Here is a 16,807-nt window from a genome sequence, read left to right on the forward strand (position 1 = left end):
TGCCACCTGTCTGCTCTTTGACCTTGGGCAAGTCACTTAACTTTTCTGTGCCTCAGATACCTCATCTACAAAATGGGGATTAAGACTCTGAGCCCCACGTGGGATGGAGACCGTGTCCAACTTGATTCCCTTGCGTCTACCCCAGTGCTTAGAAAAACACTTAGAACAGTGCATGGTGCATAGTAAATGCTTGACAGATACCACGATTATTATTATTATTATTGATATTATTATTATTATTAGAAGTAGTATTAAAACAGGCACACTCCATAGCGGGAAGAGAAGGGAGAGGATTTTCGTAATTCATTGAGAGTTTAATATATATAGCAATAGTAAAAGATCTAGGCTCGGGTACTCTCTTACATCTCTCCTCCTTCGCCCCTTCTTTTCTCCTTTCGTTCTCCTGTTCTCCTTATTGCTAACCTTAATTCCCTCTCACAGTAGCCCTGGGGTGGCAAGTATTGGGGGCAGTTATATAAGTGAATACAGTAAATAGGGAATGGATTTTAAAGGTTTCACCCAATTTCCACTCCTCAAATATTAAAAAAGGTGATAAGCTCCCCTCCCCCCCAAATTAAATTGTGAACCCTTAATTTTCTTAATATTTTGACAGCTTCAAATGGACATGTGCCAATGTATAACTCCATTCGAATTTTTCATGGTTGATGCCAGTTGATGTAGCTCAAATTTGTGTAATGGACTGTCCCTGTCTCCCCTGTCATCAGTAGCATCGTTATGCATTTTGAGGGTTTGGTAGCAGAAGGTTTGAACTATCTACCCTTCATCTCCCTACTCCACACTCCTTAGAAAATCTATAGGTTTCAGCAGGCCACTGTACTGTATGCGGTTCATCTAGCTGATAGCAGTGCTAGAAAGGAGTAATATTACAGAAGCCCTTCAGTACATTACCCAGCACACAGAAAGCTCTTAATACGCACCACGTAGCCGTTGATGTTCATGAGACGTTATGGTATATGGATCAAAAAAAATAAACCTGAAATGAGCCCATAATGTTTTATTTACCAAATTTTAAAGTGCAAAATGAAATTCCATCCCCTATGGCTTCATGATCTCAATTAATAATAATAGTAATAATTGTGGTATTTGTTAAGTGCTTATTATGTGCCAGGGACTGTGCTAAGCACCGGGACCGATGCAGGGTATTCAGATTGGACACAGTCCCTGTCTCAGATGGGGTTCCTAGACTAAGAGGATGGAAGAACAAGTATCTTACTCATTTCATTCATTCAGTCATATTTATTGAGCGCTTACTGTGTGCAGAGCACTGCACTAAGTGCTTGGAATGCTAATTTATAGGTGGGGAAACTGTAGCTTAACCCATTTTAGCAACTTGCCCCAGGTTCCATGGTGAGAGGGTGGCAGGGCTGGGGTGAGAACCCAGGTCTCCCAACTCCCAGCCCTGTGCTCTTTCCACTAGGCCTCACTGCCTCTCAGCAATAAGGGTCTCTGACGTGTCGTTCCTCCTGGTTGTTCTGGACGGGTGAGTTCCCAGGCCAAAGAGTCGCCTAGAAATGAGAGGTTGCCTGCAGTTCTGATGAAGAATGCCAATACAGGCTCTTCGTATACCTTCTGTACCCAAACTGACGGTTCATCTTTGACCACGTTTCCACCCTCATTTTTCACTTTCCCCCTTCCTGATTTCTCCCCTCCACTACCTTTCCTGCTCTTTCTTCTGACTCTTTGAGGCCAGCAGCCCCAGAGGGCTAATCCTGACTCTCCCTTAGAAATGTCCCCCTTCCCTCTCCTTCCTTCCCTCCCTGCCTCCTCTTCAGAGTTTCCCATCCCATTCCCAGTTTTCGTTCCCTCTTTTTCTTTACGATGACTCTTTTTCTAGACGATTCATCGAGGGTCTTTAATTTCCATACTCTCCCACTTCAGAAACCGTTAACTTCAGCATCAAGTCTCCAGTGAGTGAAATCTTTGCCTTTTAATTTTGTTATCTAAGTTTTATAACTAAGACCTTGCAGAGACCTTTTCCTTTGTTCCGCACTAACAATGTATGAAATGTAGATGTGCATCTCGATGCTGTAGTTTTGAGGGGTTGAGTGGATTTTATTTCTCTCCTCTCTCCCTCTAGCTGTCTCTGGCTTCTTATTTTCCCTGTTACCTCTCTCTCCCTCCCCTCTCCCCAACTTTTTTTCTCTTTGCTGTCCTCTTTGTCTTGCTTGTCATCGTCCTCTTTAGCTCCCCACCATGACAGCCCCTTACCCTCCACCCTGTGTGGGTGGAGAATTAGTTGAAATTATTTTTGATCGCTTACCTCAAAGTAAACTCCCTGTGATCTGGGATCGTGTGAACCTACTCTATTGGATTGTATTCTCCCAAGTGTATAGTGCAGTGCTCCACATACAACAAGCACTCAGTAAGTGCCACTGATCGATTGAGCGATCGTCTGATTGGAAACCGGCCAGTAGACACTCATTCCTTTGCCTGTAAACAGGGTTGACCTGATGTGTGTCCTCCAAATCTCCCTGTTGAGGAATCCAGGATGTGACACGTAATAATAATAATAATGTTGGTATTTGTTAAGCGCTTACTATGTCCAGAGCACTGTTCTGAGCGCTGGGGCAGATAGAGGGTAATCAGGATGTCCCACGTGAGGCTCACATTCTTCATCCCCATTTTACAGATGAAGGAACTGAGGCACAGAGAAGTGAAGTGACTTGCCCACAGTCACACAGCTGACAAGTGGCAGAGCCGCGATTCGAACCCATGACCCCTGGCTCCCAAGCCCGGGCTCTTTCCACTGAGCCATGCTGCTTCAAAAGCAAGCAAGGCCCATCTCAGAAAATGGAGTCCGGGTTATATATATATATAATAATAGTGATGGTATTTGTTAAGCGCTTAGCACTGTTCTAAGCGCTGGGGTAGATACAGGGTAATCAGGATGTCCCACGTGAGGCTCACAGTCTTAATCCCATTTTACAGATGAGGTAACTGAGGCGCAGAGAAGTGAAGTGACCTGCCCACAGTCACGCAGCTGAGAAGTGGCATAGCTGGGATTCGAACCCGTGACCTCTGACTCCCAAGCCCGGGCTCTTTCCACTGAGCCACAGTGAGCTGAGTAGTGGGGCTTCTGGTGGTCAAACCCATCAGTCGATCGATAGCATCGACTGGACACCTGTAGTGTGCAGAACACTCTTGGGAGAATGCAGTAGGGTTAGCAGGCATGATCTGTGCCCTCGAGCTTCCCGTCTAGCAGGGGAGACAGACGTGAAAAAAAGGAGGGACTGACGGGAGGAAGAAGGGAAAGGGAGACCAAGACGTTTTATTCCTCGGCCTCCCCATCTGCCCATCAGAGACTGGACAGTTCATTTCCCGTGCTGGGGTGGCCTGGTCTCTGAGGTCTCCAGGACTTGCTAAATGTCAGAGAGAGTGTGCCGGCTATTTATTGAGTGCTTACTGAAGCAGGCACCGCCCTAGGAGGTAAGTGCAGTCACTGTTCTAGATGCTGGACGTCTGAAGCAGCTCACTGTGGGCAGGGTACATGTCTGCTAACTCTGGTGCTCTCCCAAGTGCTTGGTAAAATGCTCTGCACATAGTAAATGCTCAATCAATACCACTGATTGATTGATAGGCATTACAGGCGGTAGTGTATCATCTAAAAGCAATCAGTGGTACTTATGGAATTCTTATAGTATGCGGAACGCTGTACTGAGCGCTCGGTAGGTGTGATCCTTGCCCATAGAGAGCTTACACTCTGTAGGGGGAGACAGACATTAAAATAAATGATAGGGAGGGGAAAGGGTAGCAAGTGCCAAGCCCCATCTTAGGCACACGATTCCAGAGGCCGAGCATCGTCCTAGAGGCGCCGCGTTCCGTCCTGGATGAGGAGCCGCCCTTTGGAGGTAGGATCCTGTCTGCAGTGGGAAGAGCCAGGTGGGAACGAGTGGTCCAGAGGTTTACTCCCCCCAAATCGTCCGTGACCCTTCCGTTTGGCTCGCCGGCAGATGGATGTGAGAAGGGTTCAGGGAGAGTTTGAGGTGGACGCTGGGCAGCATCCCCGGTACCCTAGAGGACCTTAATTTAGTTGCCATTTAGTTGCCATTGTTTTTACGAGATGTTCTCCCCCTTGACTCTATTTATTGCCATCGTTCTCGTCTGTCCGTCTCCCCGATCAGACCGTAAGCCCGTCAAACGGCAGGGACCGGCTCTATCTGTTGCCGACTTGTTCATTCCAAGCGCTCAGTACAGTGCTCTGCCCATAGTAAGCGCTCAATAAATACTATTGAATAAACTGCCGATCCAAGCGGCTGTTGGTTCCTCTGGGCCCGCTGGCCAGGGGTTGCCAAGCCCGGCCCTTTTGCGGGTGGAAATGTTGGCCTGGGAGGCCTGCTGCTGGAACGCGCGTGGTCTGAGCGCTCGTTAAGTCAGGAGTGATTCACCGCCGACAGACAGAAGGGACTTGAATCGGTCACTGCTGGGCCTATCCGCTAAACAATCCTAATGTCATTTCATATTTATGTAGCTCTTCCCAAGGGCTTAATGGATTAAGCGGGCTTCTTCACCCCTGCTGCTTCCCCAGCATTTCTTGAGGAAGGTGTGGACGGGAGCGAGCTCTGCCTCAGAGTTGGTTGGTAGATGGGGAGGCCGCAGCCTGTAGTAAGATCTCGGGAGAGTATGACAGAGCCCGAGTTAGAATCCCTGCCCACGAGGAGATGACACTTGCAAATGAATTAACAGAGATCTCACAGCAAGTGACTCTCCAATTTTCCACCTGCTGCAGTACATTGGGATGGGCGTTTGGGTTAGGCCAAGCCTCAACCTCCCTCTTTGGAGAAGGAGAGACTCTTCTCTTGGGGTGAGTAGAAGCTGGGGGATTTAGGGCGTCAAGGCAAGATTTTGAGTTTTTCCCATGAAATTCTCCCTGTGGAGAGGTGGATGATTTTGGAGCCATACTAGGAGAATTGCCTGGACTTCCAGGTTTAGGGATTGGAATATAATAATAATAATATTGGTATTTGTGAAGCACTTGACTATGTGCAGAGCACTGTTCTAAGCGCTGGGGTAGATACAGGGTCATCAGGTTGTCCCACATGAGGCTCACAATCTTAATCCCTATTTTACAGAAGAGGTAACTGAGGCACAGAGAAGTTAAGTGACCTGCCCACAGTCACACAGCTGACAAGTGGCGGAGCCGAGATTCGAACCCATGACCTCTGACTCCCAAGCCCGTGCTCTTTCCACCGAGCCACGCTGCTGTACGCAATGAGGATTGAAACACCCGTATTAGGGATTGGAGCATGCACACTGGGACTTGTTCAGTTCCCTAACAGATGCGTTGGAGGCCTGGGGTTGCAATTCCCGTGAACTTTGGGAATTTGAACTTTGAACACAGCATCAACCTGTGTGCCCATGCCTTGTGGCAAGACGGTGGGGACTACAGGGGAAGATTCTCGTGGCTCAGTGGAAAGAGCCGGGGCTTCGGAGTCAGAGGTCATGAGTTCGACTCCCGGCCCTGCCACTTGTCAGCTGCGTGACTGTGGGCGACTCACTTAACTTCTCCGTGCCTCAGTTCCCTCATCTGTATAATGGAGATTAAGATTGTGAGCCTCACGTGGGACAACCTGATTACCCCGTATCTACCCCGGCGCTTAGGACAGTGCTCGGCACATAGTAAGCGCTTCGCAAATACCGACATCATTTGGTTTGCTGCTGTCTCCCAAGATCTTTTGAGGACAGGGGAGGGAATCCACCAAGGATCTAGGATGATGGTTTGGAGGCGGGGGGATAGATAAAGTGGTCACTTGTTTCCTTGGATTAAACTCTGCTTCGAAGGGAAGAGACTGGCTTTAGTTTAGTTATCCTCTGAGAAGCTTCCGCGGAGGCCGCCACTGTGTCCACCATAGAATTTCTGCAGCCACAACTTTTGAAAACTGAGCTACAGTGAGCTTTCGCTTCAGTTTGAAGACATTCAGACAATAAGGCACCTAAGTAAATACACGGGTCATAATGAGATTTCAGTAAGAACAAGCAGTCTTTCCATGATATGCGGTTGTGAGTGGCCACTTTAATGGCCTCTGGGAGAGGAGGGACTCCTCCAGAAGAAGTGGAAAGCCCTGGAGCAGTCGATAGGTTCTCAGCAACTCGCAGTTGATGGAGCACTGCGGTGTGAGGGAGGGAAATCCAGTTTCTAGTTTACGATGGAGAGGATTTGGCAGAAAAACTCCCAGAAACCTGCTCCTGGACGTGGAGAGGTGGGCGTGGGGGGCTTTTCCCACAGGGGTGTCTGTCTGGACAGAGCTGACTCCTCAAGTTCAGCCTGGGGATCTCCTATGAATTGGTTTTGGAGTTGCTTTTGCAAATGGTTTGCCATTTAGGCGGTTGGGGCATGCAAATCCTAAATGGCAGAATCTCTGACCAGGAGCCTCTCTGGTGTATTTGTGGGGGGGTGAGGCGAAAAGAGAGGGGACGTGTATGCGTGTGTGTGCGTGTGCACGCTGGGTGTGTGGTCAGAGCTCCAGTTTTATCTTTACCGTGAACCAAGGTAGCTAGGTAACTGTTCCAATGAATCCATCAATGGTAGTTATTGGGCGCTTACTCTGTGCAGAGCATTGTACTCAGCTCTTGAGAGGGGACGGTACAGCAGCATCGGTAGACACGTTCCCTGCCCAAGGTACAATAGTGCAGAAAGGGTTTTTCTGAGAAAGGGAACAGGTTGCTCACTTAGAGGCCAAGTCTGCCTGGGGCCAGCCTCTTGGCAGGTGGAGAAAATTTCACAGAATCTGTGCGCACCTTCTCGGCGCTAGTGATCGCTGCTGACTCATTAGCCAGCAGACATTAAGGGGATCTGCTGCTATTTTATTTCACGACATTTCAGCCCAAAGGGCAGAGAAAAATTAGGTGTAGTTCAGGGAAACTTCGCATCTTTAGGCTGATTCCTGATTAGCCTGGGACAACTACTGCTAGTGGGAGTGGGGAGTACCATCTCTTTCCCCCCATCCCTCAACTGTCCCACTGGTCAGCCTGCTTCCTTTTTTATTTTTATTTTTAAAAATGATGTTTGTAAAGTACCGGCTATAATAATAATAATAATAATAATGATAATGGTATTTCTTAAGCGCTTACTATGTGCCAAGCACTGTTCTAAGCCCTGGGGTAGATTCAGGTAATCAGGTTGTCCCACGTGGGGCTCACAGTCTTAATCCCCATTTTACAGTTCAGATAACTGAGGCACAGAGAAGTTAAGTGACTTGCCCAAAGTCACACAGCTGATAAGTGGCGGAGCCGGGATTAGAACCCACAATCTCTGACTCCCAAGCCCGGGCTCTTTCCATTAAGTCATGCTGCTTCTCTAAGCCACGCTGCTATGTGCCAGACACTGTCCTAAGCATTAGGGAAAATACACAGGGCTCACAGTCTTAATCCCCATTTTACAGATGGGGTAACTGAGGCATAGAGAAGTTAAGCGACTCGCCCGAGGTCACACAGCAGGCAAGTGGTAGGTCTGAGATGAGAACCCAGATCTATGTCCACTGAACACTGGGGCTTCCCCCTCATCCCTCCTAACGACTCATCTTATCCACAGACGTTGAGGATGAGATCAGGGAGGCATCTTATCCTGCCTCCCCGATCGTGTGACCCACCACCATTCTAGGTTTTCCTATGTCCCGGCGTTCTGGCTTCCTTCCGTCTTTCCGGATGTAGCTAGGCTTTCCCTTTGGTTCCCGTTAATCGTTTGCTCTCTATCCGCCTGTGTCCTCCATTAGCTGGTAAACTCTCTGGGGGGCAGAAATCACACCTCCTACTTTGATTGGAAGCACTCGAGTGCTTAGTTTGCGGACGGTGCATCCAGTAGGTGGTCAGTGAATGATATTGATGATGATAGCATCATCAGATAGATAGATAGATTGGAGAAGCAGCGTGGCGCAGTGGAAAGAGCACGGGCTTTGGAGTCAGGGCTCATGAGTTCGAATCCCAGCTCTGCCACTTGTCAGCTGTGTGACTGTGGGCAAGTCACTTCACTTCTCTGGGCCTCAGTTCCCTCATCTGTAAAATGGGGATTAAGACTGTGAGCCCCACGTGGGACAACCTGATTCCCCTGTGTCTACCCCAGCGCTTAGAACAGTGCTCTGCACATAGTAAGCGCTTAACAAATACCAACATTATTATTATTATTATGATGACGATGGCTTGAAGAGGTCAACGTCTAGGCTGTAAGCTTCCGGTGGACAAGGACCCGGTCTACCAACTCTGTTGATTGTTCTCTCCCAAGCACCTCGTACAGGGCTTGCCACCCAGTAAGCGCTCAGTAAATACCTTTGATTTGGAAATGAGCCCCTGTCTCCGGACAGCTGATTTTAAATCCCCCAAGAAGAGGTATTCATTCATTTGAGCCACGTGTCCACTCCCTGTTCGGAAACAACGTGCTTCCCTTTGGCATTACTTTGTCTTGTCTTATGCTGGCGAGTCGTCTTTGGGCGGGTAGACATGGGGATTAAGCCCTGTTTCTCATCTTCTATTCCCTTGTCTCCCTCTTATTCTCCCTCCACCCTCTCAGGCCCAGGAAGGGTCTTTTTCTTTGCCCTCTCCTTCATCCCTCTGCCTTCTCCCTTCCCATCTCTCCTTTAAGTCCTCTCTCCCACCTGTTCCCCCACTTTTTTCTCTTTCCACCTCTCATTCCCCTTATCTTCTGTTTCTCCTCCTCTGTCCTTTCTCTCCCTCTCTCCTCGCTTCTCTCCCTCTTTCTCTCTCTCTCTCTCTCCCTCCCCTTCTCCCCCACCTGCCCCCCCGTCCTTCCTCCATTCCTCGGCTGAGCCCACCGAGACTCACCCACCTCTGCCGGCACAGGGCAGCTTAATTGTGAAAGATCTGCCAAGCTGGCGTAAGCACTGGGCTGCAGAGTGCAGCCTCCTGGCTACCCGTGGGTTCTGTTCTTCTGAGCCAGGAGTGGATTGGATCAGGCGGGGATGGATGGAGACCGTGGGGCTGGGGCTGGGCCAGAGCTGAGGGAGACGGAGGTTTCCCTGCCCTTTTGGGGTTCAGGCCAGCAGGGGCTAGATGAGCGGATGCCTTGGACGTGGCCACTCTGCGAAACCGCAGCCTGTTCTGGTCACCGCCTCGTAGGAAGTACCTAATAGAACTAGATAATAATAATCAGAGTAATAATAACGATAATTGTGAGCGGGATTTGCTAAGTGATTATTATGAGTCAAGTGCCAGCTGGATGCAAGATAATCAGATCAGATCTAGTCCTTGTCCCACATGGGGCTAGCAGGGAGGGAGAGCGGTTATTTCAGCCCCATTTTCCAGTTGGGGAAACCGAGGCACAGAGAGGTTAAGGGACTTGCCCAGGGTCACCCAACAGGTAAGTGGCAGAACCGTGATTAGAACCCAGATCCTCTGACTCTCAGTCCTGTGTTTTTTAACATTATTAGGCCACGCTGCTTCTCATTGCCTGAGAAGGACAACCAGGACGATCAGGGGGTTGGAAAAGGTTTCAGAGGTGGCTAAAACTGTAACATTACAACTCTACTGACTTTTGTTTTATTTTGCGTACTGTATTTTTGTCCTTGGGTCTTTCTTAAGCTGTTTAATGTTTCATTGCTCCCCATGTGCCTCTCTCCACTAGTGATTTGATAGCCAGTGTGGAAAGCGAGGCCTGTAGTTCTTGGTCTGGGAGTCCTTTCCTCATTCTTTTGCAGCCTCTGGTTTTCCAAAAACCCTGAAAAAGGAGAGAGAGAGAGAGAGAGAGAGAGAGAGAGAGAGATGTTCTTCCAAGCAGTGAGGCATTATACCTGTTTTAATCTACCCATTTTGTAGTTCTTCTGTTTTCCATTTTGGGCGGCATTGTCTTCGTGTGAACCTGGCATGTCGAACGGCCTTAATCTAGCAATACACTAAGCAAACACGGGAGCATTACATATTCCAGTGAACAGCAAAATTAAATTTCAAGTCAGTTTAGGAATCCGGGCTTCATTCTCCTCTCCCTTCCCCACCTGCCACAGGTCATGAATATTAATTGAACACCAGGAGGAGGGGGAGGAGAAGGAGGAAAGGGAGAGAACGGGCCAGCGGAGATCCATTTTCCACTTCTTTTGTAACTGAGCTGTTGACGCTGACTGATCTTTTTCTTTGGAAGTGACCAGAGGCAGAAATCACGGCGCGTTCAAAGCCCTGTTTGAAACGGGATTCTCCTGGCTTCCTGACAGGCAGGAGGAACTGAATTAACACCCAGGACTGCGGCAGTGACTTCCTTGCAAGGAGCTCACTGCTGTTTGAGATCCCCCCACTGAATCACTGTTAGCGTGAGCGATTATCAGTCTCCTCTCCCGTAAACGCCTGGCCTGCAAGGCTCTGGAGGGGATCAAACTATTTTCAGCTCCCTAGAAGACTGAACAGGCGGCCTCTGATAATGGTGTTACTGGCTACGGCTGGAGTGTTTTTTTATGGTATTCGTTGATAAGTGCTTACTGTGCGTCAAATACTGTTCCAAATGCTGGAACAGATACAAGTTTATTAGGCAGAATACAGTCCCTGACCCACTTGGGGCTCACAATTTAAGTAGGAGAGAGAACAGAGATCGAATCCCCATTTTACAGTTCAGGAAACTGAGGCCCAGAGAACTTACGTGACTTGCCCAAAGTGACACAGCGGGCAAATGGTGGAGCCGGGATCAGAACTCAGGTAGAGTTTTTCTCAGGACTTCAGCTGTGTCAGGCAGCATACAGGACGAGACACATGGTTGGCTGAATTAGTTTCTAGTTGCCCCGGGCAAAAACAGGGCGTGATGATCTTTCATCCAGTTCCCCTGACTTCTTTGGGAATCAGTCAATCTGTGGTATTTATCGAGTGGTTATTGTGTGCAGAACACGGTAATCAGCTCTTGGGAGAGTACAAGAACTTGGCCTAGGGGAAGGAGCCCAGGCCTGGGAGTCAGAGGACTTGGGTTCTAATCCTGGCTCCGCCACTTACTGCTGAGTGACCTTGGACAAGTCCCTTAACTCCTCTGTGCCTCAGTTCCCTCAGCTGCAAAATGAGGATTCAATCCCTGTTTTCCCTCCTACTTAGACTGGGAGTCCTAGAGCTAGCATCCCCATTCATTTATTCAATAGTATTTATTGAGCGCTTACTGCGTGCAGAGCACTGTACTAAGCTCTTGGAATGTACAGTTCGGCAACAGATAGAGACAATCCCTGCCCCGTGACGGGTTCACAGTCCAAAGTGTTGGTGGAATTTGGAGGGGAGATGGAAGAACTACCCTCAAAAGGCTTGCAGTCTTCTGGGAGGAAGCCAAGCAGATAGCAATGCTCCCAATTTTGGTAGCTAAAAGAGAGGACCCAATATGTACGTCAGATGTACAAGTGAGGAATTAACACTTTTTTTTAAAGCAGATAAGATGACTGAGTGGGTTGATGTGGGGAACTAATGAGAGGATGCTTTCTGGAGGAAGTAGTTTTTATGAAGGGCTTCAGCAGAGAGTTGTGGTCGGGGATGATTTGGAGACGTCAAGAGATGTTTTACAGAGAACCACTGGAGAAGACTGTTGCAAAATAAGCGGGACAGTCACAGTTTTGGGGGTTCTGATCGTCTCCCAAAAAGCCCGGAGAATGGGAGGAGACCTCCGCCGTCCCCATCACTACCACGGTGGGGACTGGTCCATTCAGAAACGATTCACGGGAGGTTCCTGATCGTCTTTCTGGCCGACCCGAACACTCGCATCATCGGCTCAGGATGGTCCAGGGCTGCAGGAGCTGTTGTTGGGATTGCTGGTGGGTCTCCACCCGAGACTGCCGACCGATCGATCAGTGGCCCCTCCTGAGCTCACTCTGTGAAGAACAAGGCACTAAGCGCTTAGGAGAGTACAGCGTGATAGAGTTGGTGGTCCCAATCGCTGCCTTCAGAGGGCTTACCGTCTACAGGAATCAGTCGTTGAGATATATTACGGACTGGGGACCGTCGCTTGTGCCTAGCTCAGGTCTGTTGCTGGGGCTCTCGCTGATCCATCCGCTGGGGCTGGGGCTGGTGAAACTACAGTGGTTCTCACGAAACCGGTCCATCCCAGACCGTTCTCTGGTACCGCCGCTCCCACAGCCCTTCCTCCTCCTCCTGTTGGCGGGGGCGCCTGGGCCCCCATGCCATTTGGGGTAAGGGAGTCTGCCGCAGAGAGTCCCCCTCCCCACTGCTCCGGAGGCAGCGTCCCCCCGGAACTCCAGGCTCCCCGACAGACGTCCTCAGATCGGAAAGGCAAACCCCAGCACGCCGTTGGGTATTGGCTGACTCAGCATGAAGCGAAGAGGAAATGGTTTTTTGGGAAGAAAGAAACCCTTTTGGGACGGGAATGGCACAGTCGATTTTGCAGCAGCCTTAAGAGAGGTCATTTTTTTCCCCTTTCCCTTCCAGTGGCTTCTTACTCTGCAGGGGCATCTGGATTGAACACTGCAGAGCACTGAGGGGATGGTAGGAAAGGCCGGAGTTGAGGGGGAGGGTGGTGTGTGCGTGTGTATATCTGTGTGTGTCCGCATGTGGGACTGTGTGTGTGTGTATGTATCTGTGTGTGCATGTGCATGCGGTGTGTGTGAGATCCAGTCGTCTTTTCTTCTCGAAAATGAAGCCACTGCCGATGGAGCGGTCCATAGGTCTCTGACTCTGCAGCACGGATGAAGACTACTTGGGCCTCTCCCCCACAGCTTCTTATTGCCACATTGGCTGGGTAGTTCTGTAGCGCTTAACAGATATCAGCATTATTATTTCCTGGGGGGTGGAGGGGCCTTGTTTTCAGCCAATCTCTTCCCCGTCTCTCCCTCCTCCCCCTCGCGTCCCCCGTGCCAACCACCATCCATTTCTACCTGGCATCTAGGCTTCCCCGGCAGCTTAGGCTCACTGCCCCGTGGCACCCCCTTCCACGGTAGATGAGGTGAGAAGACCACAGTTGTGAGGAGCCCCCTGCCACTTCACACCTCAGCACCCCGGGGCCTTGGGCAGAGGCCCGCAGGGGAAGCCGATTCCATGCCCGGGTTTTGTGCGGCGAGGGGGGGTGAGGGGCAGTGAGGCTTGTCCTCACAGAGAGGAAATTTCCCAGGGAGGAGCTGAAGCGAAAACATCTGTGGAGAACCATGTTTTAGGCTCCACCTCCTGGCCGCTCTCCCCGCCGCCGAAGCGGCCCACCTCGCCCCTACCCTGGCCGACTTTTCCTCCTTACTCGCCTGTGTTTGGGAACCGTTACCTTGAAATTTGAATGGTGCTTTGATTTTTCTAAAGTGCTGCCGCATCGCTTATCTCATTTTCTGTCCTCCCAGTCACCGAGGGAGAGTCAGCTGTGATCACCTCCATTTTACAGCCTAAAAATCCGAGGCCCGGAGATGTTAAGGCATTTGCTCACGGTCTCAGAGCAAGCCTAGAACCCAGGTCCTCCGACTCCAAGGCCGGTGTTCCGTCCACTAGCCAAGCTCCCTCCACCAGATCCCTGGGGAATGGTGTCTGAGATGGGGTGGCGTTGTTCCCCCGGCGAGATCCGCCTGGGCCGAAGTCTCTGACGTCGAGCCTGATGCTCTCTGGAGAGGGGCCGGGAAGTCCCCGGAGAGAGGGAAGGGAGGATATGTGGGGGGTGACCCTTGATGGCGGGCAGGGGGAGGGGAGCTCAGTGATTTGGTGAAGGGGGAAGAACGGCACGGAGGAAGTTCGGGGGTTTCGATCGCTTGGATGCTGCAGAGTTGTGAGCAGGAGTCTAGTGGGTGATAAGGCCATTACTTGAGAATGAGACGGTAGACTGGATTCCATTGTGCCCTTCCAAATTCTTAGCAGAGTACTCGGCGTGCAGTAGGGGCTCAATTAAAGCTCTCGATCGATCGATTGACTGGAGATCCTTGAAGCCTAGGACCTGGGGTCTGGCAGAAACGTTCAAGAATCTTGGGGGCCGCAGGGCCCTAATATGCCGAATCATCTGATAGGCTAATGGAGCCCCAGGCCACAGAGGTTCTCACTGGAGGTCTTAACGCCCAGCCTCGGGCCTGCGGGGCTGACTGCGCTCAGTCTCTCTCATGTAAATTGGGTGTTTGCCGTCTCCTAAGGATTCTGAAATAAACGTGACATTCATTGCTTGATTTTCTGCTCTTTCCAGGCATTGCAAAAGTATGTTTTTGTCGGTTCCCGTTTCTCCGTGTCACAGCAGAAGGGATGTTGTGTTTACATTTCCGTCCCCTCGCTCTCACAGCTCAGAGGCGGGCGCCATCATTGCCGGAGGCCCCCCCCGGTCTCTTTGGGCAGGTCGGCTGTGCAGGAAGGAGGGTGCACTGATTCCCTCTCCGGGCCCCTACCCTCACAAATTTGAGCGGTTTGCCAGGAGCTTGAGCAGATCGGCTGTCACCGAATCAATCTTCCCTGGGAGACCTTTATGGGGAGTTCTAGGATTCTGGGACTCAGTTGGGACAGGAGTCAGAAGAAAAATTTCTCCTTCTCCTTAACCACCACGTACACGTTTAAAGATGTGCCCACAGACACGCTCACACAGAGTGTGCATAACGACACACGCGCCGATGCACAGAGGTACCTTCAGAGACAAATGCGCACGTAGACACACCCCCAGACTACACACATAGGCAGACAAAAACATCCAAGTGCGCATGAGCCCTCACAATGGAATCAAAGCCAAGAGTCCTCGTGGCCCAATGCCTTCTGGGACCTCCGGGGGCTTCTCTTAGCCTAAATTTCCCTTCCTAAAGCCGTGGCAACCACATTCCGAGGAGGGCTAGTCGTTGGCAGGTGAGAGGGTAGTGGCTGCCACCCAAGCCTCCCCTCAGCCGCGTAGAGCTGTGACCTTCTCTCCCCTACCCCATCCCTGCCCCCAGCCCCTTTCTTTAGACCAGACCGGGGCGGTCCGGGACCCTGGTCCAGCTTGTGCCAGCCGCCTGCTCCTGAAGGTTTCTGGGTAAACTATTCCCCCTCTGGCTACCCCACTTCCCCCCTTCCTGGGGTGGGAAGCCTTGCCCTCCCCAGGTGGGCACAGGGGTGGAATAGTCTTGGAACAGGACGGGGCTGATTACCTCACCTGCTGCCAAAGAGCCTCAGGATTATAACTGACTTCCTTCTGTGGGTATCGGGGCAGCGGCTGTAAAGCCAACCGTCATCAAAGCCCCGGGGGTCTGGGGCAGGTTGAGGCAGGGAGGGAGGTAAAGCCACGGGAGGGGAGGGGAGGGGGTGCCTCGGCCTGGAGGAGTGAGGTGTAATCCTGCCTGGCTCCAGTTCTGCTCTGTTTCCTTCTTCAGCTTCCCGAGGAGTCGGCTGCCTTCAGCGCCAACCGAAGATGTCTTACGGATCCATCGATGGCGGGGGATTTGGAAGCAGGAACCCTTTTGTGGGCCCTTCACGCCAGGGCTACCAGCCCTTAGGTATCGTTGGACTTTGTTCTCTCTCTTCCTGGGGCTGGCGGGGGAGATGGGGACAGGGAGTTGGGAGATGGCCTCTCCCCTGGTTTTGCTTCCCCCGACCCTCGTGAGGTGACCCGGACCTCCCCTGATCCCCTCCCGGAAACTGCGAGTTGACCCTGCCGTTGAAGAGTGAGGATTCTCCGTCATTAGCTGAGACCGTGGGCGTCTTGTATCCGTCGTAGTGGGGAGTGCTGTCTGGGGTGAAGTTTCTATCAATCGATCATATTTACTGAGCTCTTACTGTGTGCAGAGCACTGTACTAAGTGCTTGGGAGAGTACAGCTAAACAGAGTAGGTAGACACGTTCCCTGCTCGCAGTGGTTCTTCAGGGAGTGCTTCTCGTCTGCTGCTTCTGGGAGCTGGAGATTCCAGGGGCCCAGTGGGCTGGCTGGAAGGACTTCCTAGCCTCAAGGCTCGCGCCCCTCGCCGCCTCCAACCCTTGACAGCTGAGGAGCCGGAGAATAGGGACATTGACCCGACGCTTGGACTGGTGCCATGATCCACCGTGGGACATCGGGGTGTGGTCTGGCCTGCATCCAGGAGAAACCCATAATCCCTTTGAACGTAAGGGTTTATTTGCATTCCAAAACTTTGTGGTTTGCGATCCTGAATTGTCCCTTGATGTTAAGCGTTGCACTTTGGTGTGTTGGCGGAACTGCTCCGGAAGTCAAGACGTGCAGTAAGCACATAGTGAGCGCATAACAAATGTTATTTAAAAGAAAAAAAGAGAGACTGAGTAGACCTGGACCCTGTACCCAGCTCTACTTTAGACCATCGGTGAGGGGGAAGGATCTTGAAAAGATCCTTCCAACCCCGACGTGACCAGCTGTATCGTTGCAGAATCGATTTAGGGACTCGATGAACTTTTCAGGGCAATCCAACTTTATCACTCGTTTTGGAGAGCAGATCCAGTGATAGTGCCGAGCCGTTTGTCACATCTACAAACCCCGTATACAGTTCTCGGCGGTGTGCCTTGCAGTGTGGCAAAGACGATGTCTCCTAAGCCCCGTTGTGATCCAAAGCTGCTTGTAATTTGGAGGTTGGCCCAAGAGAATTCTGAGTGGGATTTACCAGCAATGGAGCACACTGAGATCCTTCGACAGCTTCCACTGTCTGCACTCGCCCTCCTTTCCCTTCTCCTCCGTTCTCTATGAAGATGGTGACAGTGGACAGCCTGAGTAAACCACCCCCGGTCCCCTAACGCTGGACCAACAGCCAGGGCGTGTTGCTCAAGAGAGGGACTGTCCATCCCCTCAGTTCACTGGGACGCCCACCGGTCCCTGCTCCGGCCCAGGAAGGGGGCGGAAATTCCTGCAGCAGCGTGATGCCGTCTCAACTCTTAGAATGTTGGAAAGGCTGTGGCCATGGCTTTGGCTTTGGTTGGGACTGTTGGACTGAGCCACGAGGAGCCTGAAACTCTGT

General features: G+C 51.1%; 1 protein-coding gene across 3 annotated transcripts in view; it reads left to right on the plus strand.

Annotated features, from left to right (window-relative positions):
• TSNARE1 (t-SNARE domain containing 1) overlaps window positions 1-16,807 on the plus strand; it is a 237,291-nt gene that overhangs the window by 56,248 nt on the left and 164,236 nt on the right. For all 3 annotated transcript variants that reach the window (XM_029063152.2, XM_029063153.2, XM_029063154.1), the window contains one exon: window positions 15,225-15,347. In XM_029063152.2, the coding sequence (XP_028918985.1) occupies window positions 15,225-15,347 (123 nt within the window). The remainder of the gene's footprint in view (window positions 1-15,224; window positions 15,348-16,807) is intronic.

This window comes from Ornithorhynchus anatinus, chromosome 4 (assembly GCF_004115215.2).
Source record: "Ornithorhynchus anatinus isolate Pmale09 chromosome 4, mOrnAna1.pri.v4, whole genome shotgun sequence".
In the NCBI taxonomy this organism is placed as follows: domain Eukaryota; kingdom Metazoa; phylum Chordata; class Mammalia; order Monotremata; family Ornithorhynchidae; genus Ornithorhynchus; species Ornithorhynchus anatinus.